The 27,895-nt window shown below is 38.9% G+C and overlaps 2 protein-coding genes across 5 annotated transcripts; one reads left to right on the top strand and one right to left on the bottom strand.

The window, feature by feature from the left end:
• Positions 1-18: 18 nt before the first annotated feature.
• Positions 19-9,415, bottom strand: LOC110854899 (cytosolic beta-glucosidase). Of its 4 annotated transcripts, none has more exons than XM_035855631.1 (10): positions 9,237-9,415; positions 9,142-9,166; positions 8,465-8,598; positions 8,213-8,364; positions 7,800-7,968; positions 7,444-7,659; positions 6,521-6,656; positions 5,123-5,517; positions 933-3,951; positions 19-551 (listed from the first exon to the last, which is right to left on the bottom strand). In XM_035855631.1, the coding sequence occupies exons 1-9, from the start codon at positions 9,372-9,374 to the stop codon at positions 3,826-3,828; spliced, it is 1,491 nt and encodes a 496-aa protein (XP_035711524.1). In that variant the 5' UTR covers positions 9,375-9,415; the 3' UTR covers positions 19-551; positions 933-3,825. The 4 variants fall into 4 exon arrangements, with proteins under 4 accessions (XP_035711524.1, XP_035711526.1, XP_021959130.2 ...); XM_035855632.1 differs by lacking the exon at positions 19-551 and adding an exon at positions 4,860-5,024 and having other exon boundaries at positions 3,841-3,951; XM_035855633.1 differs by lacking the exon at positions 933-3,951.
• Positions 9,416-17,496: 8,081 nt separating this feature from the next.
• Positions 17,497-21,222, top strand: LOC110854898. The gene has a single exon (XM_022103327.1). The coding sequence runs from the start codon at positions 17,497-17,499 to the stop codon at positions 21,220-21,222; it is 3,726 nt and encodes a 1,241-aa protein (XP_021959019.1).
• Positions 21,223-27,895: the final 6,673 nt, after the last annotated feature.

Here is a 27,895-nt window from a genome sequence, read left to right as displayed (position 1 = left end):
TTACACATCTCAGCTTGCTTGAATTTTTCATTCTGCATTTAATTAAAATTAAGGATAAGTATGAATCAATTAAATACTTAAAAGGGTTGCTTAACAGTTATTTAAACTTTACAGATACATACAAATTAAGTGTTGATAACGATGTATTTAATAGTAAATTTAGTATGACTGGATGAGCTAATTATTACCACGCATAGTATCAAATTTACAATATTTCACGACTTCATCGAAAGAAGATGTAACTAATTCCTTTGCTTTACACTCTGCTAATTTTGTTCCCTTTGCATTCTTCTCAATTACTATTTGTTGTTTTACACGGACTCCGTTTAAGATGGTATTTTCTCCCTTGATTAAAACGCTGTCGAACGAGCTATTTTTTACGCTTGAATTTTTTGCGAGAATGGTTAGATCCCAGGTTTGATGATTCTTTTTTATAGCGTCCAATTTTGTTTGATGATTTCTGGAAAGCGCAATATTTTCTACTTGGTGATTCGACCCATCCAGCCAGATCCCCGTGTCGACATAGTTTCCCGAAACATTTGTAATCATACCTGTTCAAAAATTACTTCATATAATATTCAGACAATAATGTAAAACTTTTAAAAATTATTCATTTATTGTTCATTTATTCAAAATTTGAAAATGAATGGGCATTCATTATTCATTTTTATTCATTTCATCTACAATTTTCAATACCAGTTGGATTTCTCAATATGTGTGAAGTATAGCGTCAAAAATGAGAAATGAATCCAATTATTCATTCATTCTTCATGAATATGAAACGAATATTTGCTTAATATTCGTTCATTAAAAAATTTTGCAAATTTAGAAGTGAAATATTCACTTATCATGAACTTAGTGAATAATGATTAATTTATTCATTCTGTATTGAATAAATGAACATGAACAGGTATGTTTGTATTAGTACATACAATCACTAGACGTTGGCGAAGTATACACCGCGGCGGACGGAAAAGAGGAAAATTTGACAATAATATTGTCCACTTTGTTGCGACATCCTTCCAAAATGATCCCAGTGTCGTCCTCCCGATCGGAAATTGTGACGTTGGAAATGGTACAGTCATTCGCAAACACATGAAATCCTACCGAATCTTTACATTCGATCAGAGTTTTCTCACTTTCCCCAATAATTGTTATGGCGTCATTGTTCAAACAGTATCCGCCCGGGTAATTTCCCGCGCTCAGATTAATGGTGCATCCAGACCTCATGTAATGCACGCATAATCGTAGTTCTGCATCATTTGAGACGTTCGCCGTGGTGTCATGGATAGTAATCTTATCCCAAAGATTTGTGAATGGGTCGAGTTCCGAAATATTAAGGAATCTCTCGGAAACATTCGTTTTTGTAAGATGGACAATAAGTTTCTTAATATCCTCCTCGAGAAGGGGATGTTTCTCGATTAGAGTTCGGTGTGTATCAGACAGTAATCTGTGAAATATGGTTTTTCGCATTGCAATAATCAAAACCGGAAGTTCAAAAGATACACAAAAGATTGATTTTGTTAAGATTTGAACAGTTCGTAGAGCTGATGAGCGCAAATTGTTCACTCAAAAGATTTGTAGTTTGTTTTAGAAATTCAAAGTAAAAATAAATAAAATTCTTTAGTTTTTAAAAATTACTAGTCTCAGAAAAATTGTGTTCGTATAATTTTTAAAAAATTAATTGATTCTTTTGGATAGAAATATTGGTGACGTTGCGCTGATAAAAATTTACTATGAAAACTAAATAGTTTTAAAAGATCAAACTTGTTTGCCTCTCGAATTTCCGGTTTTGATTATTGTTACTCTTTCTTATTTTTTGAGATGTCAAGTAAATTGACCACTTCCCAAATAATTAGGCCCAGAGAGTAGAGATCTCCTTGAAAGGAATAGTTTCCAGTCTCCACTTCCGGTGCAAAATAGTCTTGATTACTATCATTTTCTTGGGAAAGTGGCGAAATTATCCTGGATAGCCAAAAGTCTACTATTTTTACGGGTAAATCGTACTCCTTAGAGAACAATATATTTGTAGGTTTTAAATTGCCGTGAACGATATTATTTTCGTGGAGAAATTTCAATCCAGAAATCAAATCGAGCACAATTTCCACTTGGTAGAGTTGTTGCACAATACTTATTTCCCTTGATTTTTCTCGGTTTATCCAGTCGTTTATGTTAAAACCACATAATTCCATCTGCACACAAGTGATAGAGTTGGTTTGACTTTCAAAGAACTCCGAAAACGATGGGGGACATATTTCCAAAATTTCCCGTAATTTTTCCGGTTTTAGTTCTTGCTTATTTGAAAAGTAGACAACTTTCACAATGTTGGGATGAACTGGTAAGTCTGCTAAATTAGGGATGAAATCTATTTTTCCGTGATTCCTGAAAAATTTAATGCAGGTACACCTACTCGAGCTGTATTCGGCCTTTAGTACTACACCATATGCACCATGGCCTAAACATGAAACGTAACTTTTTACTAGTTTTAGGAAATTTATATTTGTTGGAACCGAATATGAGGTTGCCATGGTGAAATAAATAATTTGGATTTTTTGTGCGACTGTCCGATCACAATGTACAGGAGAAACTGTGACATTATACATACACTCAATTGTGCATGATGTGGCAAAAAGTGATGTCACCTTGAACGGTGAGGGACCATCCATATATTATGTCATAAAAAATTCTCGATTTTAGCACCCACCCACCCAACGTAAACATTAAGGGATAGGGAATTTTAACATGGGAAAGATAGGAAGACCTAAACCACCCACCCACTAAAATTATGATGTAATAAATGCACGTTCCCTAAGCAGCATTATCTGTTGTATGTTTATAGTTGGCTTAATGTGAGATACATAAAGTGTAATCTTTAGTGAAGTGGGTACACACACTGCTTGTATAGATGGACAATTCAATTAACCTGTTTCATACTACTAATTTTTTAATAAAAGTTCCCTTCTTTACCTATTTTATATTTACACCTGATAGCAACCAATTAAAATTTCATCAAGTTGCCGAGTTTTGAGTTTTTTTTACGAAACTCCACTTTTTAATATTGGTACGTATAGGGAAGACTCCAAAATTCAGTAGAAAAATATCGAAAAAAATTCACTTTTTACCATCGAATGGAAGTACTTTCTCTACACAAATATGTGTAGTTTCGTAGCCAGGAGGTTAATAAGTACATGCCAGGAGTGTGCATAATATTCATGGTCCGACAAGTGTTCACATCTCAACAAAATTACTTTCACCGCAAACTAAAGTGGTCACTATACATTAAAAAATTTCCTCTTACCATGAACATCAGAGATGGCGAAAACATGAACCCCATTTGAATCCCTACCATCCTACCACTTTTAAGAAGATCCCATAATTACCAAGGAAAATATTATTGTATGTATCACAAAATTTGTACACCCGTTTCTACAAATTATATTTCGGCAACCCTGATGAAGACAATCTACTATTTTGGTAATAACTAAACCTATTTAGTTTTTAATATCAAGTCCTCATTCCGTAAATCAAACTGCAATATGACAATGCGAAGATGGAAGAAAGTCAAATCATATTTATATCAACAAAATGTGTCATAATTAAGTTTTTGATATTTCTTTTAAAAAAAATTGTGCATACACTCAAAACTCAGGGAATTAAATTTCCGTTTCAAATTATTCGAAAACACTATTAAGCACTTTTATTAAGGATTTTGGAGTAATGCGGAGTAATGCACTGGTTTTTTCTTGTATATAACAATTTTACCCTTTAAGAGTATCGTATCAGTATAAATTATCATATTTGTAGTGTCAAAAGTTACAAATTTGTTCAAGTAAATCCATTCTCGGCAAAAATTTGTTGAAGGCAAGCTGATGAAAGTTTAGGTGTCCGAGGTCTTTCAGGATCGCTATGGTTTACGTAGACCACTCCAAAATTTACGGTGTATCCGAGCGACTAAAGAATTAAAACAAATTCAAGGCTGATTTTTGACAGTCATTCTCGAACCATGCAAATGCATTATCACAATGTGATCGATTTTTCGGAAGTTACTGTTCACCTTCATTCATTTGAGTGATTATAATAGTGAGTAATAGTGAATGAAAATGAATTTCCTGTGAGTTGAGTGAAAATGAGTGAAAGATTACGTCATTTCAGATGAATGACTGTGAATGACAGGATTTCTCACTCATTTTTCACCCTATGCTTAATACCAGGGTTCGCTACCCCGGGTTTTTGTGGGTTGGGGTTTATGGGGTTTTTGTGGGTTTTTGGGGTATCAAATCTCCGGAAAAACCCTAATACTTAATTGGGTTTTTGCGGGTTTTTGTGGATTTTTGTGGGTTTTTCCGGGGTTTTTGTAAGATTTTGGGACAGATTGAAACAAAATCCTTTGAACTACAACTTAAATCAATGCTAATGAAATTGACGGATTCATCATGAAATTTTGAGAATTTTCATGTGCGACTTGAATTTCCAAGTTTGCATGCGAAATATGAATTTTCGATTCAACAGTCCAACTCAATGATAACGCTTAAAATTGCATGTCAAAATCGTATATTAAATTACTTTTTATCTAATATATAATTTAAAGAATTTTGGTTCAACCTGCCCCAAAATCTACAAAAACCCACAAAAACCCACAAAAACCCCAAAAACCCCGGAAAAACCCGCGGGGTTGGGTTTTTCTAGAAAAACCCCGGGGTTTTCCGAACCCTGCTTAATACACGAGGCGAAGTAAGGAATTATGTTGGATGAAGTGACATGCAATGAATCTGAACGAAAATGACTTAATGTGAATGAAAATCTTCAGCCAGTAATCGGGATGACTGACTTTTGAATGAAAACTGAATTTGTATGATTACCACAAGGGCACAGCATATGACTTCCGGAAGTCAGAAGCGGCTATTTTTGGTATGGATCGGAGGGAAAAATTTGTGCCGGAAGCGGCTTCACAGGATGCCGAAAGCAAAAATTTGCGTCAGCAAGGGAGGAACTGGAAGCAAAATTTTGCATCTGAAGCGGCGCCACTGGAAGCCAAAATTTTGGTCAGAAGCGAAAAACCCCGTACGTGCCTTGACCACAGCAATCACAAACTTTATGCATCCCTTTATGTGTATGTACATACCCACTCAAACGAGTCGAGAAGTCCACACGCCAGGTACATGGTTACCCCAACACCATCGAGTCTGACAGCCTTCAGCATTTCGTTGATATACCCGCGATGAAACTGTACCCTGGAAACATCCTCCACTCCTGCGTTTGGATAGTCGGGATATCCGTTTTCCATTATGTAAATTTCTGGAGATCCATACCTCTCTTTGATCCAGTTCAACGTTTTTCTCAAACCCCAGGGGACCACGGTTATGTCGTTTCTTGCACCTTGGGGCCATTTCGGATCAACGGATATCTTAGCGCCGAGTACCAAACCGATTAGGTCTCCATGCAAAATAGATGACGTCAATTTACTCGGCTCCACTAGGTATGTCGAGTAGTGATTTAGGCCCCAAAAATCGTAGCTTCCTAGATTTTTTAAAGAGATTTGGCTTGACCGCGACAATACTCGTACATATGCATGCATATGTAGTTCTCGCTGCATTTTCATTAAGATACCTAATCGAGGTTTGCGAGTAAGGGATAGGATACGTACACAATATGAATAGAAAAACCCGCTGGGTCCATATAATAAGGTAGTTTCAATCGATAACAAATTTAATTAGTAGATACGAAATTTGCAAACGGCACCATCTCACAATGCTCAGCTTTGGCGGGGTGATTTGCTTAGAGGATAAAAAGAGGATAAAACGCGAAAAAGTTGGCAAATTTTTCAGTTTCCAAATTTGCTGCGCATTGTTCCCGCTTTAGATGCAAATATCTCCGACAAAACTGAGCATTGGCAGATAAGAGCATGCTACTAATGAAAGTGGCAGTTGGTTTATTGTCTATAAAAAATGAATGGTAACAGGAAATTTAGTGAAATTTATACAAATTATAGATGGGGACTGTAGCTAAATACTTATAATTGTCCACCAATGGTAGAAACACTCCATTCCTTTCGATTGAGCTAAGCTTTTTGCTAACGGTCGCCAAATATTGCGAGTGTTTTTTCGATCCCTGATAAAAACTTTTTCGTACGTTTGGCAAAACCGTTTTGCGACTTCGTCGGAAGTTTTTGCTCTCATTTTAGAACGAATAGAGATAACGGATTCAGAAAGTTGATTAAATTCTGCATGAGACGTAATAGGCTTGCAACATTTAACATGTATCATAAAACAATTAAGAGCGGGCTAACTGCCACTTTCGTTAGTGTCATACTCTTAGTTCCATTTTAAAATTTCATGCTAATTAAATCCGTGATCCATTTACACCACCTTGGTCAAAATCTGTGAGAATACGTTGGGAAAACTCCATTATCAGTAAAACTCCTAAATTCTTACTCAATAAACCCCGAGTTCGGAATACATACCCTGATTTTTCTAAACTACATATTAATGTCTTCACTCGAAATTAACTGAGGAATTGTAACCTTTTATTTCGACACTTTCTTCCAAAGTGAATTCCACCGGGGCCGATGTTAATTTTAATTTCCTAAGTTTTCCCAGCAGTTGTTTCGTTTCGTCGTTATAATTCCCAAAAACTATGGGAAATGCGAAGGATCCCCACTAATCAGAGGAAACGTTTACATTGGTAATGGGACATTTTTTCAAGCTGTTGTGCAGAAAATAATTAAGCGTGATGGATTTGATTTGAATTTCAGCCCGCTCGCAATATTAATCAAGTGGGCACGTGTATTTATAAGGCAGAAATTCCATCACGCTTAATAATTTTCTGTATAATACATACGTACACCTCGATTTTTCAACGAGTTATATAAAAAAATCAAGCCAAAAATTACACTCTAAGAAACCCGGTGACTAAGTTATTACCAGGCGGGGTATCTATGTGACTCTACCGCATGGTAATTTATTTATTATTGAGTGGTAGAAAATTAATTACCAACGGGTAATATTTTCAAATTTCGCGATCGGGGTCATTACCGGGTTGGTAATAAAATGTCTACCACTCAATAATAAATTAGTTACCATGCGGTAGAATCACATAGATACTCCGCCTGGTAATAACTTAGTTACCGGGTTTCTTAGAGAGTAGGAATCACGTTGCACTCATCTTTCCTGTTGAACGGAGTGTTTGAAAAAAAAAATATTGGGTGGCAAAGTTCATTGGTAGGATTAACTTAAAAATTGAACCTTCCCGCCAATACGTTCCTTCAAAGGGACTATTAAATTGAGCGATAAATAAGTGCCACGTCACTCCTACCTAATTGCTAGAGTATTTTTTTGATATAACTCGCTCGGCAATCCCGACTTATGTAGTTTTAACAAAGGTTTTAATGTGACTAGTGCTTCATTGAATAAGCTATCAAGTAATGAAATGAAGATAGTAATTTACCATAATCTGCATCCCATATTCAGCTATCTTTCGGTGAGCCGGATTCTGTGGATCTTTTGGCTCCAACCAGTATGAGAACAAAGCCATTCCCACTTTCCCGCCTTGGTGGAGACGAAAAACCCGGTCATAGAGGCGGTACACCTTCGCATGTGACTTTACAATGTTGCGGGCACTATTTAGGGCTTCATTAATATTTTTGTGTCCGGGGGCATATTTCTATGTAAGATTGTTAAAATTCATTTTAATCTTTTCTACCCATATTCAGAAATGGGATTAGCACGTTGTTTATATATGCAAATTTTGGCTGTAAAACATTCAATTAACTAGGTCCAATTGACAAAAATATGTAGACTCACCCCGGTTAAGTATCCATGCACACACATTACATTTGGCTCGTTAAACGTAACCCATTTCCGTATACGATCCCCAAACGCGTGAAAGGCGAGATTAGCAAAATTACTAAAGTGCTGGATAACTTCCTCATTTTGCCATCCACCAATATCCATGAGAGGTTGGGGCAAGTCCCTAGATGGATATTTTTAAAATCCATTAGGCTAATATTGTTACCATTGTCAAAAATTCTAAATACAGGTATCCAAATTTTTATGGTCTGTGCATTAAAATTAGACCCTTTTTGTATCTGCTTCTAGTGCTTCTTGTGAAGAATTCAAGCTAATTATAAAAAACCGGCCATAAATATGACCAGGACATTAACCGATTATATCAAAGGAAGTTTAACTAAAAAATTACAAATTCCACATAAACATACCATTGATGTAGCGTGACGATAGGTTCGATACCGTTGGCAAGGAGGAGGTTAATCAGATTATTGTAGTATTGGATTCCGGCTGGATTTATGTGATCTATCCGTCCCGTGGGAAGAATTCTGCTCCAGGATAAACTGAAACGATAAACATTGGCCTGCAGAAAGCAATGATCAATTTAATAATGACAACTTTTGAGATTATTATTTAATTTGAAGAAATGCAAATTACTCGATGTTTAAATATTTCCCACATACCCCGATATATTTGAGGAGCGAAACGTCATGGTCAAATTTGTGGTACGAATCGCAGGCAATGTCACCATTTCTCTTGTCTGGAATTGGGGATGGAAATCGGTGGACAAATGTGTCCCAAATATTTACTCCTTTGCCTGTAGCGATTCATTTAATAAATAGTTCATAGTAAAATAAGGAATGCGACGTATTTCGATGCTCATCTCAATGTATTGAGCGTCACGAAGGTATTGATTTCTTGGTAGTAAAGTTCCTTCCATTCAGTATTAAAATTATACCAATCCGTACAAATTTGCAAATGAGTACGGAGCTATCACTGTACTGCAATGCATTACTTTACTTATCTATACCAATTTGGTATAGGCATACATGAATACCGTTTGGTATTATTTTAACACTGGATTTACAAGAGTTTGAAAAATACGCTGTGATTCAACGTACACTCTTAAAAATCCAGTTTTTAAGTATGGTGGAGTACCAAGCGGTATTCACAAATGTATGACACAACCAAGGTGTTATTGATAATACTTAGCTCAGTATGTACAAATCAACAATTTCATTGGCAAATTTGTCCTAGTCGGTATAATTTTAAAACCTGGGAGTAGAATATTTGATACCGAGATATCATCATTAAAATTGATGCCAAAAAATTGTCGGTAGATTAGCATTATCATACCCACCGTCTTCGTTCCATGCTCCTTCAATCTGAATTTAACAAATACTTCTCAAAACAATTGTTTGCATTTTTACATATGTTATCTGTGGACAAATTTACCTGATAACTAGATGTGGAAAAGCCCCACTGGAAACCTGGGGGGAAAACGTCATATAGAAATGCATCCTCCCCACAAACAGAGTTTGACACCAATATGGCAAAAGTGATTAGATTAGCAACTTTGCAAAATATCGACATATTTGTCTTATTGGTTTAATCCAAAGTGAAAATTTAGTATATTTAGCGACTCGCCAGTTGAGTGTTAAATATCGTCGCAAATTTTGCAACATCTGCTCATGAATATGCATAAGTCGGGAAATTATCCATTGTTCTATACGCAGAATGAATACAAAGTTGCAATACCTGAAAAGTTTATTGCGTGCACAATAAGAAGAAAAATAGACAAGATTTTATTACGTCTGACATCAATCGGTCAGACAGAAATGTACCCCAAATTCTGGGAACGTTTATGAAATACGTGGCCCAAAAATTGGTGAGTATTTTATATCTTATTGTTCAAATTGACTCGCAACGCAACAGCTCAACCATTGTCTGGCCCTAAAATTCATTAATCTGTGTATGTTCAGACTTACATGCAAATCAGGTATGGCAATGCTATTCTCGGTATTAACGCTTCTACCACTTGGTTCTGAAGCTATACAGGTGATTATTTTTTTACCCATTTGGTAAATTAAATTTTAATAGCGTGACATTATTCTTACACGACACCGCATACTATCGAATTTTTATAGCCGGTCACCTCATTTGCTTATTTTTGACGCATTCGCGTGAGGCATAGAGTTCATTCAACATGGAAAGCCCGTATCGCAGAAAATGGGCATAGTGAGATTTATGCAAATGAGGTGAGACGCCTATGTAAATATGAGGATAGTATAATACTTAACGGTACTACTTTCGTAAAGTCATACAGAAATGAGTACATCTTCTTATTTTAATTTTATTATCGTATTATTTTAAAACTGAATTTCTAATAGTGTGCATACATTTTAAGAGTGTTCATTACCTTGATAGTCGTGTTGGGTTTTCAAACAGGCTAACCCTGAGGAGGGGAGCTTGCGAGGTTGATAATAACAGATCTTGATGCCCTTTGGATATGTGGTAGGGTCCCATGAGTGAACTAAAACCCTGAAGTGGTTTGACTCCATGGCCCCATTTGCGCCCGCCACACCCACTCAAAAATGTCCAAAAAACGCTTTCACTCCAGTTTTCACTCATTCAAATCCACGCCAAAAATCCAATTTTACTCGGATTTTGAAATTTCTTTCACCATTACACTCCCAGATAGTTGCTTTCTGCAATCCAATATCAAACTCAATTTTTTCGAAATTTTTAGTATTTTTAAAAATTGCAATTCGGAATGAGGATTGTTGTAGTAATCAACAACGCAAATTATGCCTACGAAATAGTCATCAGCAAAATTGAGTTTGATATTGGATTGAAGAAGGCAACTATCTGGGAGTGTAATGGTGAAAGAAATTTCAAAATCCGAGTAAAATTGGATTTTTGGCGTGGATTTGAGTGAGTGAAAACTGGAGTGAAAGCGTTTTTTGGACATTTTTGAGTGGGTGTGGCGGGCGCAGATGGGGCCATGGAGTCAAACCACTTCAGGGTTATAGTACACTCATGGGTCCCTACCACATATCCAAAGGGCATCAAGATCTGTTATTATCAACCTCGCAAGCTCCCCTCCTGAGAGGTTGTGCAGGATTGCTGTTTTGTCGTTTTGATTGTATGTATGTAGATGGATCACGTGTAATATATATTTCCAATCAAAGTTTCAATAACAATTACAAAAACTATTCGAACGCAACCTCTTTAAAATTAGAGACATTAATACATACATGTCACGAATTTAAATTTTCTACGGTCTTTTTATCTAAAATATTTCTCTTATTTGGAACTCATAAATGTACCCAACAAGCTAAAGAACGGTTAATTTTCAATATCTGAGTTGTCCTAAATATACACTCTTAAAAATAATGTTGCGCCTATTAGAATATGTACAAAAATACAATCTAATCCTCAGTCATATACATATTAGCTACAGTATACTAAATCCAGAGTAAATTTTCCATTTTATCGAGTTAACTCTGCCTTTGGATTAACTTACACTCAAAACAAAACGGTGTCAATATATGACTTAACCGCCTTGGTTACAATTGTGATTCCGAGTAGTAATGAATTTTTTCCGTCCGGTCATAACATTATACTACCGGTATCAAAATCATCAAAACTCGGATTCAACATTGTAACCAAGGCGGTTAAGTCATATACTGACACCGGCGGTGTTCATTCGACAAATTTTTATTTTGAGTGTACTTGTTACAAGTTTGAGAGTGTTTTTATGTAAGGCTTGCCCAAAAATTGTTGCATGATTTTGGTATAATATTGTACCTAAGAATTAGAAGTCTCAGACTTGCCAGTTGGTGAATTTTATGCAAAATTTTCTTGAGGGAATCCGTTATCGTAAAAGATTTGTTGCATGCAAGTCGCAGAAAGTTTAGGCGTCCGAGGTCTCTCCGGGTCGCTATGGTTGACGTAGACCACTCCAAAATTTACGGTGTATCCGAAGTACTACGAAAACTCAAATATTTAAAACACATTTTGAGCCATATTTTAGAATGTTGCATTAACAATGTGATTTAATTTTACGAATTTTTTCTCACAATTTTTCTTGCACATTTTGCAAGAAATATTGAAGTGGCTGATTGAATTGAAAATGCAAAATTTAAACAATCAAACAATGTTCGTACATACCCATCTGAATTGAGCATATACTTATCAAAACAATTATTTGCATACAGATATTTTTTTAAATCTTTGGACAAAATTACCTGATAACTTGATGTGGAAAAGCCCCACTGGAAACCTGAAGGGAAAACGTCATATAGAAATGCTTCCTCCTCACAAAAAGATTTTGACACTAGTGTCACAAAAGTGATTAGATTAGTAACTTTAGAAAATATCGTCATATTTGCTTGATTTGTTTAATCCATAGTGCAAATTTAGTATATTTATGTAGCGACTGTCCCGTTGAGTAAACTAGTTTGACAGCAAAATATCGTAACATTTTGCAACATCTGCTCATGAATATGCATACATTGGAAAATTGTCCATTGTTCTGTACGCCGCCGAATGAATAGCTGTATAGCGTGGAAAAATAAGAAAAATATATGTACCAGATTTTATGTATATGACATCAGTCAGTCAGACAAGAATGTGACCCTGATTCTAGGAACATTCATAAAATTCGTGGCCCAAAAATTGGTGAGGATTTTACCCCTCCTGCCCCATCGGTTACGGGTTACACCCTCTTTTTATTGAATTTATTGAACACGTTGACCAGTAACACCTATCTATGTATGCCCGACTACACAATGCAAGTGTCTGGCCCCAAAAGTCGTTAAGCTGTTGCATACAAATCTGTTATAGTAACACGAACACCGCAACTGGATTTTCGGTATCAACGTTTCTACCGCTTGGTACTATCCTTATTTATAAAGGTCTCCAACTTTTTACCCATATGGTAAAACGTCAATAACGAGCTTTTATTACTACACCGTCATATTACTTATCAATCACTTTCATAAAGTCATAAATATAGGAAAACTGCTTGGAATTATTTTAATACTGAATTTCTAAGAGTGTACGTACATAGATACATAAATAGATATTTACCATGAAAATTTGGTTGGGTGGGGTGGGTTTTCAAGAAGGCTAACCCTACTCACCTCTTAGGTACATTACTGCGGAATTGGATAGCGCTAGGCAAGCAAATGTTGAAACGTGCGTAGGGCGGAACCAAGCACGGCGATATTTTGGCCTCAAACTTCCCCGTTCTGTGGGTGTTTCCCTACTTTCAAGCAGAGGAGCTAAACACATACATAGCACGTAATAGTGCTTTTCCAGTCGAAACTATAAGCAATACTAAATAATGCAACGCATTTATTCGATTATGGTTATTCATGCATACATGTAAACAATTTGCATACCTACTTATCTATGAACGAGGTCACGAAAGATATGGATATTTACTAAGGGACTGTGCAAAACAATGTGACCGGTCAGAGAGGGTGTAAGCGCCAAGAAATGCACAGTGGGCCAGATTTAATAAATTTTGGCCAAAAATATACGGGAGCCGTATATGAGGAAACAAAAATTAGATTTTGGTGTGAAACAATAACCTAAAGCATATATTAGATGAGGAAATTTTTAATAGTCACATGACACACCCCCAGTGGGTGTGGCCCTCGGCGACTTTCCGATTTTAGCGAAACCATGTCATGTGATATATCATTTTTCTCAGCTCGACAAGGGGGTTTCGATAGAATGATTGAAATTTTGACACCACAGCCCCAGTGGGTGTGGCTCCAAGCAAATCGTCGATTTTAACGAAACCATGTCATGTGATATACCATTTTTCTCATCTCGACAAGGAGGTTTCGACGGAATGCTTAAAATTGGGAAACCGCACCCCCAGTGGGTGTGGTTCCCAGAAAATGTACGATTTTAATAAAACCATGCCATATGGTATATCGTTTTTCTCAGCTCGACAAGGGGGTTTCGACGGAATACCTAAAACCAACGTTCAGCGACTTTTCTATTTTAACTAAACCATGTCATGTCATGTAATACATCGTTTCTGTTAACTTAACGACGGGGATTTCGACAAAATAATTAGAATTCTATTACGTAAATTAAGAAACTACCACTTTCAAAAATTATAATCTGTCACAATTTCTTGTTGCATTCTTCAAAATTCCGAATTAGCATACAAGTTTTAAATTTATAGAAACACATTTTTATAATTGTAGTTTTAACAATTTTCGAGAAAAAATTTCTTTGTTCTTTCATATTTGATATAGCGTTAAAATTATAAGACAAAACTTCTTGGTAAATTTAAATTTAAGCACTCAAAACCACCGAAAACACGAGCCTTCATGGAAAAGCAAAAATACAGGTGGTGATATTTCGGTGTGGGAAAACAACTTTAAGTCGCTGAACGCCACACCCACTGGGAGCGTGGTTTTAAAGATCTAATAATTTTATCGAGATCCTCTCGTTGTGCTGAAAAAAATGATATATCACATGACATGGTTTCATTGAAACCGGAAGGGGCCGAGGACCACACCCACTGGGGGTGTGTTTCGTAAATTTTAAAAATCCGTCCAGGTTTTCAAAAGTTATGGCGGTTTCAAAAATAAAAACATGCAAATTTGGCGAATTTGGCGCCACGCCATGGCGCCAAATATGAGTTTTACACGGAAATATGAATGAATCCTTCATCTGGGGTCCTAGTAGATGCTAAAAAACATAGTGGGTACCCTGGACTCAAACGACAGGTCGTGAGTGTCCCTTGTCAGTTTAACACCGTTTACCCTTACTACCCGCAAAACCCTGGTTTTCAACAACACAAGCAAAAACCGGGGGTTTTATTTACTCTGCACGTCAGTGGGCGGGGGCGTGTTTCATGTACGGCCGCTACCTATGTATCTAAAAGGCAAGCCTGCATAAAATTAATTAAGTAAAAATGTTGTCTCATGTACATACATATAAACAACATATACATCCATGTATATAAATACTTATCTGCGCCTTATCTGCAACTATTTCGCACAAAAACACATCGTTTTTTGTTTTCAAAATGTCAATATTACCCAGAATAATCGCTGTGACCTGCCTACTTCACATATTTCCGTACGGTATCCATTCCAACCTTATATTCTTTTCTGAGTCAAAGATTTCCTTAGAAAATGACACACCCCAATCTTTAAATTGTGACCTACAAATTCTCCACAACTGTGAAATATTCTGTCTCAATTCTCAAAATTCCCCACTTGTTCAAACGTCCCACTCCAAAATCCTTCCAGATTTTTCCCCCTTTTCTTTTGTGAGTGAGTTTTTTAGTAAGTAGCCGTTGCACAGTCAACAAGTTAAGTTTGAATGAGAGCAGTCATCTTTTTATGATTTGCAATAAATAAGTAAAATTTAAGTAATTAATTCCAATCCCCATTTGTCAGTTAAGTTTGAGAGTTATTGTCAAAGCTAATAAATTGTCTAGTTTATTGATTAAACATTGAGGTTCGATTCAACCTTTTAGTCTTTGCACACACAAGTTTCTCATCACGGTCTTCGACACGATTTTAAGATAGGGTACTTTCTCGGGTAGAGTCTGCTATTCTACATTTTTTGGTGACCTCGACGTGATCGAGGCCCAGATGAGAAGAGTTCTGACCTTTGGAGGAGCGGATAAACACTGAGAAAGCGGTTTGCTACAGCCCAGGGTATCTTCCCAAAGTGTAGCGCGACCAGGTTGTAACGTTCCAGTAATCGAGTACCTGGATTTTACTAATAAGTTGTATTTTGTTGGGAGTATTTAGTCCACTGGAAGCTTCGAGATGGACAAAGGAATTGGAACCCCGACATTGCGCCGTGGAGACAGGCCTCGACAGCCGCCTGTGAGATTCGACCCGAGTTCAAGCAAGGAAGTGAAGACGACACAGGAAGACCTGGAATCGGAGGACGACGTTGAAGAACAACCATCCACCAGCCCTGTGAAAGAAGGAGCATCGTTTTTATCAAGGGTGTGGCCCTTTGGGAAGAAAAGTGAAGCTGCGGCTCCATCCACACGATCAAGTTATGAGAGGAAACGACTCCAGGCCAAAGCAGAGAATCAAAAGAAGAAAGCCTTGCTAATTGCAGAGATGAATGACCTGCAAGAGAAAATGGAAATTGAACAGTGTGAGGTCGACTCCATGGAAGAAATGCTCAAGAAGAAGATGGAGTTGCTCGACGCGAGTCATCCACTCCACATCCCTGAGAATGTTTTGAAGATGCATCAAGAAATTGCAGATTTAAGTCAAGAGCTTAGTGAGAAGAAAACTAAGACGAAGATTTCAGCCATTCGTTCCAAGAGGAAAATTGAAAAGAACAAAGGAGAAATCGTCTGCCTTGACATGGACATGGCACTAGATTTGGCTGAAATCGACGAGCAAGAGGATCAGCATTTGGGGTCTGACGACGATGATGCTGGTGCTGAAGGGATGACAAATGAATTTGAAAATCTGAAGAGAGATATCAGCCCTGTAAATGAGGATGGAGTTGGACTTGGTGTTGCAAGGAATCAGGATTCAAATGGCTCGTCGTCAGCATTGAATTCTATCGTTCAGTCCTTGCAAACACAAAACCAAGCATTATTGCAAGTTTTAAGTAGCAATAAGCCAACTCAATCAGTGACTGAGAAGATGCTGGTTCGTCAATCAATAGGACGAGATCTGCCCATCTTTAGTGGACGATCAGAGGAGTGGCCCTCCTTCATCGCCACTTTTAAGAGGACCACCGCGTCGTGTGGATTCACGGATGCGGAGAATGTCGAGAGGATTAGGAAATGTCTTCGAGGCGACGCCGCCAAGAGTGTGGAGTGTTTACTCGTTTCGCCGAACTCACTCCCAAAAGTGCTCAAGATTTTAGAAGAGAAGTACGGGCAAGCGGACGTTATCCTTGAGACAATGGTAAATAAGATGAGAACTGTCGGCGCTGTAAAAGAAGATAAGCCACAGACCATGATAGAGTTTGGCACCGCCGTCGTGAATTTGGTGGCGACCATCAAGAATTTAGGAGAACTGGATCATCTCAAGAATCCAGTATTATTACAAGAATTAGTGAGAAAGCTTCCCCCTACAACAAGGAATGTCTGGGAGAAGATTGTGATTTCCTCGCCACAGAAACCAACTTTAGAGGAGTTTGCTGATTGGGTGGAAATCGAAGTGAAAGTTGCGTGCCGAGTGTGTCCTCCGAAGCCACCCGACACCAAGAAAGAAGAAGACAAGAACAAGAATAAGTCCAAAGCTGCAAAAGACAAGTATGAAGAAGATGAGAAGATAGCAACTGCAGCTGGACTTTTTAGTGGACAGGCAAAGAAGTCATGTGTTTTCTGTTCCAGATCAAACCATGAAAGTAAGGACTGTTTCAAGACCGAGAAGATGTCTTGGGAAGAAAAGAGTCATCATTTAAGAAAGGCAGGTGCGTGTTTTAAGTGCTTCCGACCTGGACATAGGAAGGATAGCTGCAAAGTGAAAGTTAGTTGCGCTACCTGTTCTGGCCCTCATCATAAGCCGATGTGTTCTCAGCTTGATGTCAACAAGAAGCCAGATTTTGCAAGAGAAAGTCCTGTTCCCCCGACAGCATTACTACTGCAGTGAATGCAAATTACGCCTGCAGCAAGGATGTGTTATTGAAGACCTTGCTAGTTCGAGTTAAGGGCCCCTCCGGATCAGAGATGAAGTGATCCGTGACAGAGATGAAGAAAGTTAGGAAATTCAAGATTGAAATTCAAAGTTTAGATGGTCATTCCAGCCATATCATTTTGTTGAGAGAGACCCCTGTTATCTGTGGTGGAATTCCTCGCGTGCGACCAGGACCATGGGTGCAGGAATTAAGAAAAAAGAAGATTGTTCTCACGGATTGGGAGCAAAGCAAGATTGATAACCCGGATGTGCAAATTCTGATCGGAAGTGACTTCTGGGGAAAGTTGGTAACAAGTAAGCCAATTAAAGTGAGTTCGAGCTTGGTAGCAGTGAACACCGTGTTTGGGTGGACACTGAGTGGACAAGTGTCATCATCATCAAGAGACGGCGAGAATAATGTCGCGATGTCATGCGTGAAGTTGTTTCTGGGTCAAGGCGACGTGAGCGAGCTCTGGAACCTGGAAACTATTGGCATCAAGGATCCAGCCGAATCCAAGACACAAATTGAGAGAGACGCCGAAGCAGTTGTCCAATTTACCAAGACAGTTTCAAGAAAAGAAGACGGGAGATATTCCATCGCTCTGCCTTGGGTGGGTGGAGAGCCTGAGATCCCGACGAACAAGATTGTGGCGATGAAGAGACTGTCGTCACAAATACAGAAACTCAATCCAGAGAAGTTTGCAGTTTATGACAAGATTTTTAAGGCATGGATTGAGGAGAAGTTTATTGAAGTGGTGCCGGATGCAGATAAGAACAAGCCGAGCCACTACTTACCGCATCGTCCCGTTTTCAAACCGGAAAGCGTCACGACCCCAGTGCGACCGGTATTCGATGCGTCATGCAAAGTAGGAAGAGCCCCTTCACTCAATGAATGCTTGGAGAAGGGTCCAAATCTCATGGAGCTTATCCCTTCCATTCTCCTGCGTTTCCGAGAGAATGAGATAGGAGTGGTGTCGGACATCCGCAAAGCTTTTCAGATGATCGAGATCACACCACGAGACCGAGATTTTCTGCGGTTCCTGTGGTGGGAGGACTTCACCTGCTCGAAAGTTATCGAGTTCCGGCACAAGAGAGTCGTGTTCGGGATCAATTGCAGTCCCTTCATTTTGGCTGCTGTTTTAGAGAAGCATTTGAAGTCAGTAAAAGAAGAATGGCAACAAACCGCTAAGAAGTTATTGGAGTCACTTTATGTAGACAATTGCGTGACCTCCGTCAGAAATATTCAAGAATATGAAGATTTTAAGAGAGAATCCATTGACATCATGGAAGATGCGAAAATGGATCTTTGTCAGTGGGAGCGTTCATTTGTTGAAATGGATCAAGATTCCGACCAGCCGCCGGACACGATGGTGCTGGGACTGATTTGGAACAAGAAAGAAGACAGTTTAAGATGTAAAGTTAAAGTGCCAGAGTTATCTGAGAAGCTGACAAAAAGAGAAATTTTGTCAAAAGTTCAACAAATTTTCGACCCCATTGGATTCAGCAGTCCAACTACTTTGCAGCCAAAGGTCATGTTGCAAGAAGTGTGGGCAAATAAGTTGGGTTGGGACGATGAGCTACCCGATGACATCGTCACCAACTACAAGAAGTGGTACGAGGAGCTCGCCTGTCTCACAGAGGTCAGGATACCAAGATGGATAAGCTGTGGAGCAGACATGGAGAAGAAGAATATCCAACTCCACGTCTTTTGTGATGCCAGCCAGACTGCTTATGCGGCTGTCATATTTTTAAGAGTGTCAAGTGAAGATGATGTCAAAATCCATCTACTTCAAGCTAAATCGAGAGTTGCACCATTAAAGAAGACAACAATACCAAGACTGGAGCTATTGGGGTGCACCATCGCTGCCAGATTAAAGAACTCTGTCGCCACGTCCCTGAATATGAGAAATGTTCCCACGACCTTTTGGTCGGACTCCACCACCGCATTGTCCTGGATCCAGAGGAACAATGAATGGGGCACATTTGTGGGAAACAGAGTCAGAGAGATTTTGAAGATGAGTGATGCCAAGCAGTGGAAACACGTCCCTGGCAAATTGAACCCGGCGGATCTACCATCAAGAGGCTGTAACGCCAGAGAGTTAGTCCAATCAAGATGGTGGGAGGGACCCGACTGGTTAAGAGAAGATCAAAATAGTTGGCCAAGTCAAGATTTTGAAATTAGCGAAGAAGAAATAACTGCCGAGAAGAAGAAGTCATCTGCTGTAAAGATGACAGTGGTCACTCCGCATCAAGTGCCTTGGTATGCGGAGAGATTCTCATCTTTTTACAAGAATGTATGTGTCGTCGGATGGATGAAACGCTTTCACCACAACGCCACCCGATCAAGATGTGAAAGAATCCACAGCCGAAATCTTACCGTGAAAGAAGTGGAAGCGGCTGAAGCGACTATTATGAAGTTAATTCAACAAGATTCATTCCCCAAAGGTACCAACATCATTGGAGGAATTGAAGTTATTATCAGAGAAGATGGATTAATATGCGCCAAGACAAAGCTATTGCAAAGTGATGAAAGTGAAAGCTTCCGGAAGCCAGTCTTGCTCCCAAAGTTTCACCCAATTGTAGAGCAGTTAATCCGTGAAGAACATTGCATGAATGGACACGCTGGTGCTCAATTCCTGATGGGACACCTGCGCAAGAAATATTGGATTTTACAAGGTCGACAAGCCATCAAGAAAGTAATCCATTCCTGCACAATATGCAAGAGATTTTCCATGAAGAAGCCGGAAGTGCCTGCTGGACTTCTACCTTCTGTTCGAGTCAAGATGGGAAAAGTTTTCGAAGTGACGGGGGTGGATCTTGCTGGTCCACTGTTCCTCAAAAATAAGACCAAGGTGTGGATCTGGCTATTCACATGTGCAGTCTACCGATGCGTGCATTTGGAGTTGGTCGGCTCAATCTCCACTGAATCTTTTTTGCTGGCTCTTGAGCGATTTATTGCACGAAGAGGACGCCCCACCACCATCTACAGTGATAATGGGACCAACTTCACTGGAGCGTCCCACTATTTTAAAGAGTTGAATTGGAAGAAGATCGAGAAGGAGACCGCCATGAAGAGGATTAATTGGATCTTTAATCCGCCTTCCGCACCGTGGTGGGGAGGCTGGTGGGAACGCCTTATCAAGATAGTCAAGGATTTATTAAGAAGAATGTTGGGTAACAGCCGAGTGGACTACCAACAACTTGAAAGTTGCATTTGCTCAGTGGAATCGGTCGTGAACGCAAGACCACTGACATTTGTGACTGAGGACCCCGAAGATCTCATCCCGTTGACCCCAGCTATGTTTTTACAAGATAATCAAGAGACCAACTTCCCCGAGGCAGAATTACTTGAAGGGGACATGCTGCGGATGAAGAGCAAAGGAATGCTGGAGTTACGTAATCAATTGCGATCCAGATTTAGAAGAGAATATCTGAGCCAACTTGTGCAGAAAGCGAAGACAATGAAGAAGCCGTTCGAGTTCAAACCAAACGATCTGGTGCTCGTCGGATACGATAATAAGAAGAGATTAGGATGGCCAATGGGTCGAATCCTGAATTTATTTCCTGGGAAAGATGGAAAGTTTCGAGTGGCGAAAATTCGTACTAAGAATGGAGTCATTACCCGTCCCTTGCAACGCCTGTATCCCCTTGAGATCACTGGAAACAGCGTGGAATGCCCAGTCCCCCCAAATTTGGAGAAAGCCGAAGAGAAAGCCACAGAGTGGGAGAAAGAAGAACCTGTCAAGAGGACACGTCATGGACGACAAACCAAGAAACCAGATCGTCTCGGCGTGAATTAATATTATTGATATGAATTTTTATGAATTTTAGTATTTCTTATTTACTAAATTTTAATTACGTCACTGAACTCCCCTTGGCGAGCTGAGAAAATTGATATGTCACATGACCAGGTTTAAATTTATCCATTGGATACCGATAGCCACACCCACAGGGGGTGTGGCATATTAAAATTTGAAATACGCCACTGAAATCTCCTTACCCGCCTGAGAAAAATGATATGTCGCATGGCGTGCATTGATAAGGTATTGGCAGAAGCGCCGATAACCACACCCCCTTTCGCCATGGGGTCTACGACAATGGAATGTCGTTCACATAGGGGGCCTTGGTAAGATTACGTGCATTGGCGAAGTTGAATTTCGGAAACTACGGTGGGGGGAAATTTTTTAACTAAATTAAGTGTGTTGATTTGACATCTGACCACCCCCACAATGACTCCAAAGCAGGGGGTGCGGTCTACTAGTCGGTGAATATGTGACCTGACTATTTCCGCCAAGAATTTATCCCCAGGTCCGTCGAATCCAGTCGTAAAATTTTAAAAACCGATAAGGAAGTGTTACTTGTTTTTTGACCTTGTGACCTGGATTTCGAGGGGGTGGGGCCGAATTTAAAAAATCTGAAAATATATATTTCTCCCCAAGGTCCAAGGTTTAAAAAACGGGCGCCATTGTGAAAATCCATCAAGAAATGACCGTGCAATTAATTTCCAAACTTTACATGTTATAGCTTATGGAGAGGTCGGCCATTTAGCCTTTCGGATTTATTAACATTGGCCGATGCTCAATACTTTTAAGATGCACCATAGGATTTCTCTTCGTATTCAACGACAAACCCGAATTTTGTCGCGTTCAGATCGCGAAATTGGGGCAACAATGAAGTGCACCATTGTTAGAATGGATAGCTTGCTAAAATTCGTTATAAAAGAACAATTTGCGTCTCAATTAATTACTTGGTGTGTCCAAATACCTCCAGGTCACAAAATAATTCACGCCGCATTCAGGACGAGGTTCATATTAGTAAATCCTTTCACTCGTAATATCCCCTACTCTTTGGAGCATTTCATGCGCACCATTCTTCTCAGCGCGAACGATTCCTTTCAAATAATATCAAGTGATGGATCTTGCCCTGACCAGGCAAAATTCTACTTAAACGCACCGCTCGAATTGGAATGGGATGCTCACGGGGCGACTCGAACTCTGACAAAAATCAGGGGCATTTCGTACCTCTCCTGTTATGCGGATCACTATTTAACGTTTGCCTTTTACCTTGAGCCATTTCAACCCGCCGTGTGGATTGCTATGGTCATATCTGTGTTAGTAGTGATAAATGTATTAACAATCGCGCTTTTTTTGAAAAGCAAAGTTTCCCTGGCGCAGTTATGGTGGCACGTGTGCGGCGCCCTGTTCACGCAGTGTTATCTGCCCGACGACAAAATGAAGATATACTATGTCCGCATCATTTTCGGGATTTGGTGCCTTATGGGCGTGATTTTGTCAAATTGCTACACCGGTTTGATGGCAACGGAGCTAAATGCACCGCTGCAACTTTCGCACCCGCAAATTTTGGGGGATCTTGTGTGTACCTTGTTGTCTGAAAATGAAATCGGTGCCTTATACGGAGAGGAAGATATTAAGTTATCTGAAGAGGGTAGAGCAAACGTCAAAGTCTTAATGGCATACTTTAATCAATTAGGCATAGCTTATGCCGACAAGACAAATCTATTTGTCCCCCCGCCTACAAAGGAAAACTGCTTTCGTCTCTTATCACTTCCAATAAAATATAAGGATGGATATCCTGGTTGGCCAGAGTTATTGCACTTTTTAATGCAGGTGAGCTGTCAATATTTCAACCGGAACAAATATAATGGTGTGAACACTAATACTGTAAGGGCACAACCTCGATCATCACGTGCTCGTATCCTTCCCATACTATTAGTATGGTAGGGATACGAAGGCGGGAGGCAAATTTTGGTCGAGGTTGCATGCTAAGCATAATAAAAGGAGTGCTCTTGTTTACAAGCAAAGCTTATGGCGAGTAGGATTCATCTTTAAAAAACAAATATTAATAGAGAGGTTGAGCAGAGGTATTTTTTATCATATTTGATTTTAGTTTGGTCTCTATACAATCATATATTCAATATTCATTAGCAAGGTATGGAATGGTTAACTTTTACCAGAAATATATTTATATTACTCTGGTGCGGAACTCCTACAAAAAATTCTAAACTCTGCACTTAACTTTTTTTCTGTGATTAATTAGATGGATGACAGCACTCCCCGTGGAAAAATTTGGAACTCCTACACAATGAAACACCACCGTCTTAGATTCAGCCTGTTTATGCCGCATCACTTCCACCATGTTCCGGATTTTAACTACGGGAAAAGATACCCGAATGAGACGGAAATCCGGAATAGTATAGAAAGAGAAGTGGTAAATTGCGACAAAAAAACGGTTCTTATTTCCCCCTTGGACTCATTGGACGCCGAGTATAACTTCTTATCGAATAACTACCCATATAAGAAGTTTTACAAGGGAAGGGACACATTGGTCGGAGCGAGAGGTTTCATTATCGGGATGACTTTCACAATTGATGGGAAAATGTCCAAAGTACCCAAGTACTTTCAGTATCTGATCGATACCGGAATTTATGGCAGAATTGTGCAAGAGCTGAGCGATAGGAAATTTTCATCCAGAAAGCCGGCCGTTCGGAACGACCTGGAAGGAGTGACCGCGTTTGGTTTGGATGGAACGATAGTGACCATATTTATTTTGTCGGGTACATGCGTGATTTTGGCGTTATGCGTTGCGTTACGCGATAGGCGTTGGCGTTTCTGGTGGAGATGAGGCGGAAGATTTATAAAGTTGTAGCCTTTATCTGTCTGATATTTTCATACAAATGGTTTCTAATTAAGGTTAAAGTGTCGGTTGCGTAAAAAATATGCGATTACGTTATTTAGAAATGTATTTTGGAAACTTAGGTAAACGTTAGGCTACTTCGAGGAACAATGCACTCGACGCGTCAGCATATTAATTTGCCAGAAAATCGCCACCAATAAATTCTCAAAATTTATAAGGACAACCCGAGTTAAGCCACGTATTTTGGCAATAGTTTCTTTCTCACGAGTCGCCCTTCACTTTGAAGAATTTGGTGTACTTAAGTAACCCAAATTTATAACTTAAATTAATACAATAAATAAAATCCTTAATTTAAATAATCTAAAGCATTAAACCTTTCACAAATGCATAAGTGCAAACCTTGAACTCAAACCTTGTTCTTGCTTCACGACCATATTTTTGCTTCGGTTCGTATGGTGCTCCTGCACACCCGTCAAATTCGTTTCCTTTGCGGCCAGCTGTATGAATTTTTTCGGTAAAAAGTGAGCGACAGATTTATGAATTAGAAAATGTTCATGCTTATTTAGTAGACTAACCAATAGTCCAATCAAGAGAAGAAAAAATGATAGATTATCGACAGCTTAATGCAAACGACAATTTGTGATTACAAATTATATTTTTAGAGTCAAACTACATAATTGACTTAAAAATTACAATTAATAATGCGAATAAAAGCAAATGTACAAGTATATAGGTGATCACTTGACAAAATGCAATGGGAATTTACACTTTTTTTCGTTGTGCAAACCTAAAGAACCCAAATTATTCTGAGGATTTATCAATCTGCTCTTTATCCACAATTGCATGATGCGCGTATGTATTTACAAGGTCATCTTTAGGATGTACGAGGCATTTTTCTCCTTATCACGAGTTAAAAACTCCTAACTGCATCGCAAATTATTCTCCATAGAACATCTTAAAACTATTGGTACTTGTTAAAATTACTCAAGTCCGGCAAAATTTGTTAGCGGTATGGTAAAACCTTAATGTCGGATATTAATTTGCTACATACCACACAGTACTTCTTCTTCATAACACTTTGGTAGAGTCATATAAATACCGCTTGGTATTCGCTGAATTTCTAAGCGTGTATGTAGTTACATAGTGAAGTGAAGTATACATACATAACTGTAGACATATATGTATCGCGGTCAAATACCTACACGTGCGCAGGGTGGAACTACACGCGTCTGGATTTTGATAAACGAACTTCCATGTTCAGTGGGTGTGTCTGGTTTCAAATATGCAGACTAAAAAATATGTTTCAAGGTAAAACTTTAATCAATGATAATGCAAAATATCCGACCACTGTCATGAAATACATTTAACCGCACCCTAACGTTGTCACGAAACAAACATACAGTGGAATTATTTTGGCGGGACATTTCGTTCGCATATTATGACGAAGAGAGAAACGAACTTTATTCAACACGGAATGCCTCCAGTGGGTAGTGAAATTTATGCACACTCTTAAAAACCTGGCATTTATCTTTACCTTGCGGTGTGCATGTGACTTCACCAAACGGTTAAATATTTTCCATTGCATGGTGATAACTCTTGCTGGCATGGTGGCAGATTGAGACTGGGTGGTGTTAAGTTTATCAACATTAGGTGCAAAACATTATCACTGCACGGTGGAGTTACATACATATGCACACCTGCATTAGTGACAATTAAAATCGGGTTGTTAAGAGTGTATGTATGCATATTGAGATTTATGCAACTAAACTGACAACAATAATTCCACTGTACTTGCATGTGCTAAAAGAAATACGTATCCCCTAAATTAATTAATTAAAGCGTTTTCTTGCCAATTCATGGATGTATCTGCGCATATTTATAACAAAAATACATCATTACTCTCCTTACTTTTTAGAAATGTCGAACTTTGCTGCCTTATTTGCTCTAACTATTTTATCATTTCCTTACAGTATTCAAAGCAGCTTTATATTCATTTCCCAATCAAAGATTTCCTTCGAAAACGACATAACACAATCTGTAAAATGTGACTTACAAATTCTCCACGATGACGGAACAAATCAAATTTCAATTTCCGTTCAAAATTTCCCCGTACAGATTATACACGTACCAAAATTCAGAACTCGGTCGAATTCAAAATTATGGGGTTTTCATAACGATCACGTCAGCCCAATTGCGATTAACATTCTCCAAGTGAGACTTTCCCCTTGTCGGATAATCTCCTTCATTGTTTCCCATTTAATCGGAAACCCAAAACAAGTCTTAGACTCAGGCACCAGTTTGAATAATTGGATCCAAATAGCTTCAAGATTTAGCATGTTTTTCGTTCGACCTGCGCGAGGGAATTTGTATATTGCGTCGGATAATGTAGTCATCACTCTCCTGTCGACTTTAAGAAAGGCCAAAGTTTTGCAGGAATTGCGGGAATCGAGTTTCATGTCCGATTTGGAATTCAACAGTTTTGGGTTTCTATTCCTTCTCAATAACGACAAACCCGAATTTTGTCGCGTTCAGATTGATGAAATTGGTGCAACAACGAAATGCACAATGCATCAAATGGATTTGTTGCTAAAGTTTTTAATAAATGAACAATTCGCGCCCCAATTAGTCACCTGTGTCTCAAAATACCCTTACATGAAAAAATTCCAACCGCGTTTACGCCGTCATTCAAATCGATAAATCCATTCAATCGTAGTATCCCCTATTCTTTGGAACATCTCATGCAAATCGTGCTTACCAGTGCGAACGATTCCTTGCAATTAACTCGTACCCTTAGCGCTTGCAGGAACAAGGCAACCTTCCGTTTAAACTCCCCGCTTGTGGGGGAACTTGAGAACGCGGTACGAATACTGACAAAAATCTGGGGAATATCCTATCTCTCCTGTTATGCGGATCACTATCTAACGTTTTCCTTCTACCTGGAACCATTCCAACCGGCCGTATGGATTGCTTTGCTCGTATCTGTGTTCGTCGTTATAAATGTGTTGACAATCACGCTATTTTTGAAAAGTAACGTTTCTCTGGCGCAGTTATGGTGGCACGTGTGCGGCGCCCTGTTCACGCAGTGTTATCTGCCCGACGACAAAATGAAGATATACTATGTCCGCATTATTTTCGGGATTTGGTGCCTCATGGGGGTGATTGTATCGAATTGCTACACCGGTTTGATGGCGACCGAATTAAATGCACCGCTACGACTTTCACACCCCCACGTTTGGGGGGACCTCGTTTGCAAGTGGTTGTCTGAAAAGGCGATTCGTTCCTTAAACGGGGAAGATATGGAAGATAGTATCAAAATTGTGATGGCGTACTTTCATCAGGTGGGACTATATGCGCGGGAAAAGCTAGCTGTACCGCTGCCAAATTCAAATCAAAATTGCTTTCATCTCTTATCACTTCCGTTCAAATATGAGGAAGATGGCTATCCGGCTTTGCCAGAGTTTCTCCATTTTTTAATAATGGTAAGTCGTCCAATATTCTAGGAATGGAAGCCTTAATATAAAATTTAAGTAGGAATCACTCAACTCCAATGGATTTTGGGTTGCATGTTCGAAATAAATATAAGTGAAATTTAGTCAAGGTTGAACAAAAAGGAGGATGACACAATCAAGGCAATTGTAGCCAACGTTTGTTCAAAATTTATCTAAACTTGTGTAAAATTTGTCTGACAGGGGAACAAATTATGAAATAAATTTTACCCTGTGGTCATAACATTCTATTTCTTAACATTTCTATAACACTCAATGTTGTGTAATTTTTAGGCCTTTTAAGATGGCCTTATAGATTTACCAAGATGTCTGT

Source organism: Folsomia candida, unplaced genomic scaffold (genome assembly GCF_002217175.1).
Source record: "Folsomia candida strain VU population unplaced genomic scaffold, ASM221717v1 Fcan01_Sc011, whole genome shotgun sequence".
Taxonomy (NCBI): Eukaryota; Metazoa; Arthropoda; class Collembola; order Entomobryomorpha; family Isotomidae; genus Folsomia; species Folsomia candida.
The sequence above is the reverse complement of the archived record's forward strand: the minus strand, read 5'-3'. Positions and strand labels throughout refer to the sequence as shown.

Bases quoted from the DNA above. Each gene is read 5' to 3' on its own strand.
- LOC110854899 (XM_022103438.2), bottom strand. From the start codon at position 2,666: ATGGATGGTCCCTCACCGTTCAAGGTGACATCACTTTTTGCCACATCA. The intron at 1,451-1,806 runs GTAACAATAATC...CATATTTCACAG, and splicing joins ATCTCAAAAAATAAGAAAGA to ATTACTGTCTGATACACACC. The intron at 552-932 runs GTATGTACTAAT...ATTTTTGAACAG, and splicing joins TTCGCCAACGTCTAGTGATT to GTATGATTACAAATGTTTCG.
- LOC110854898 (XM_022103327.1), top strand. From the start codon at position 17,497: ATGAAGAAAGTTAGGAAATTCAAGATTGAAATTCAAAGTTTAGATGGT.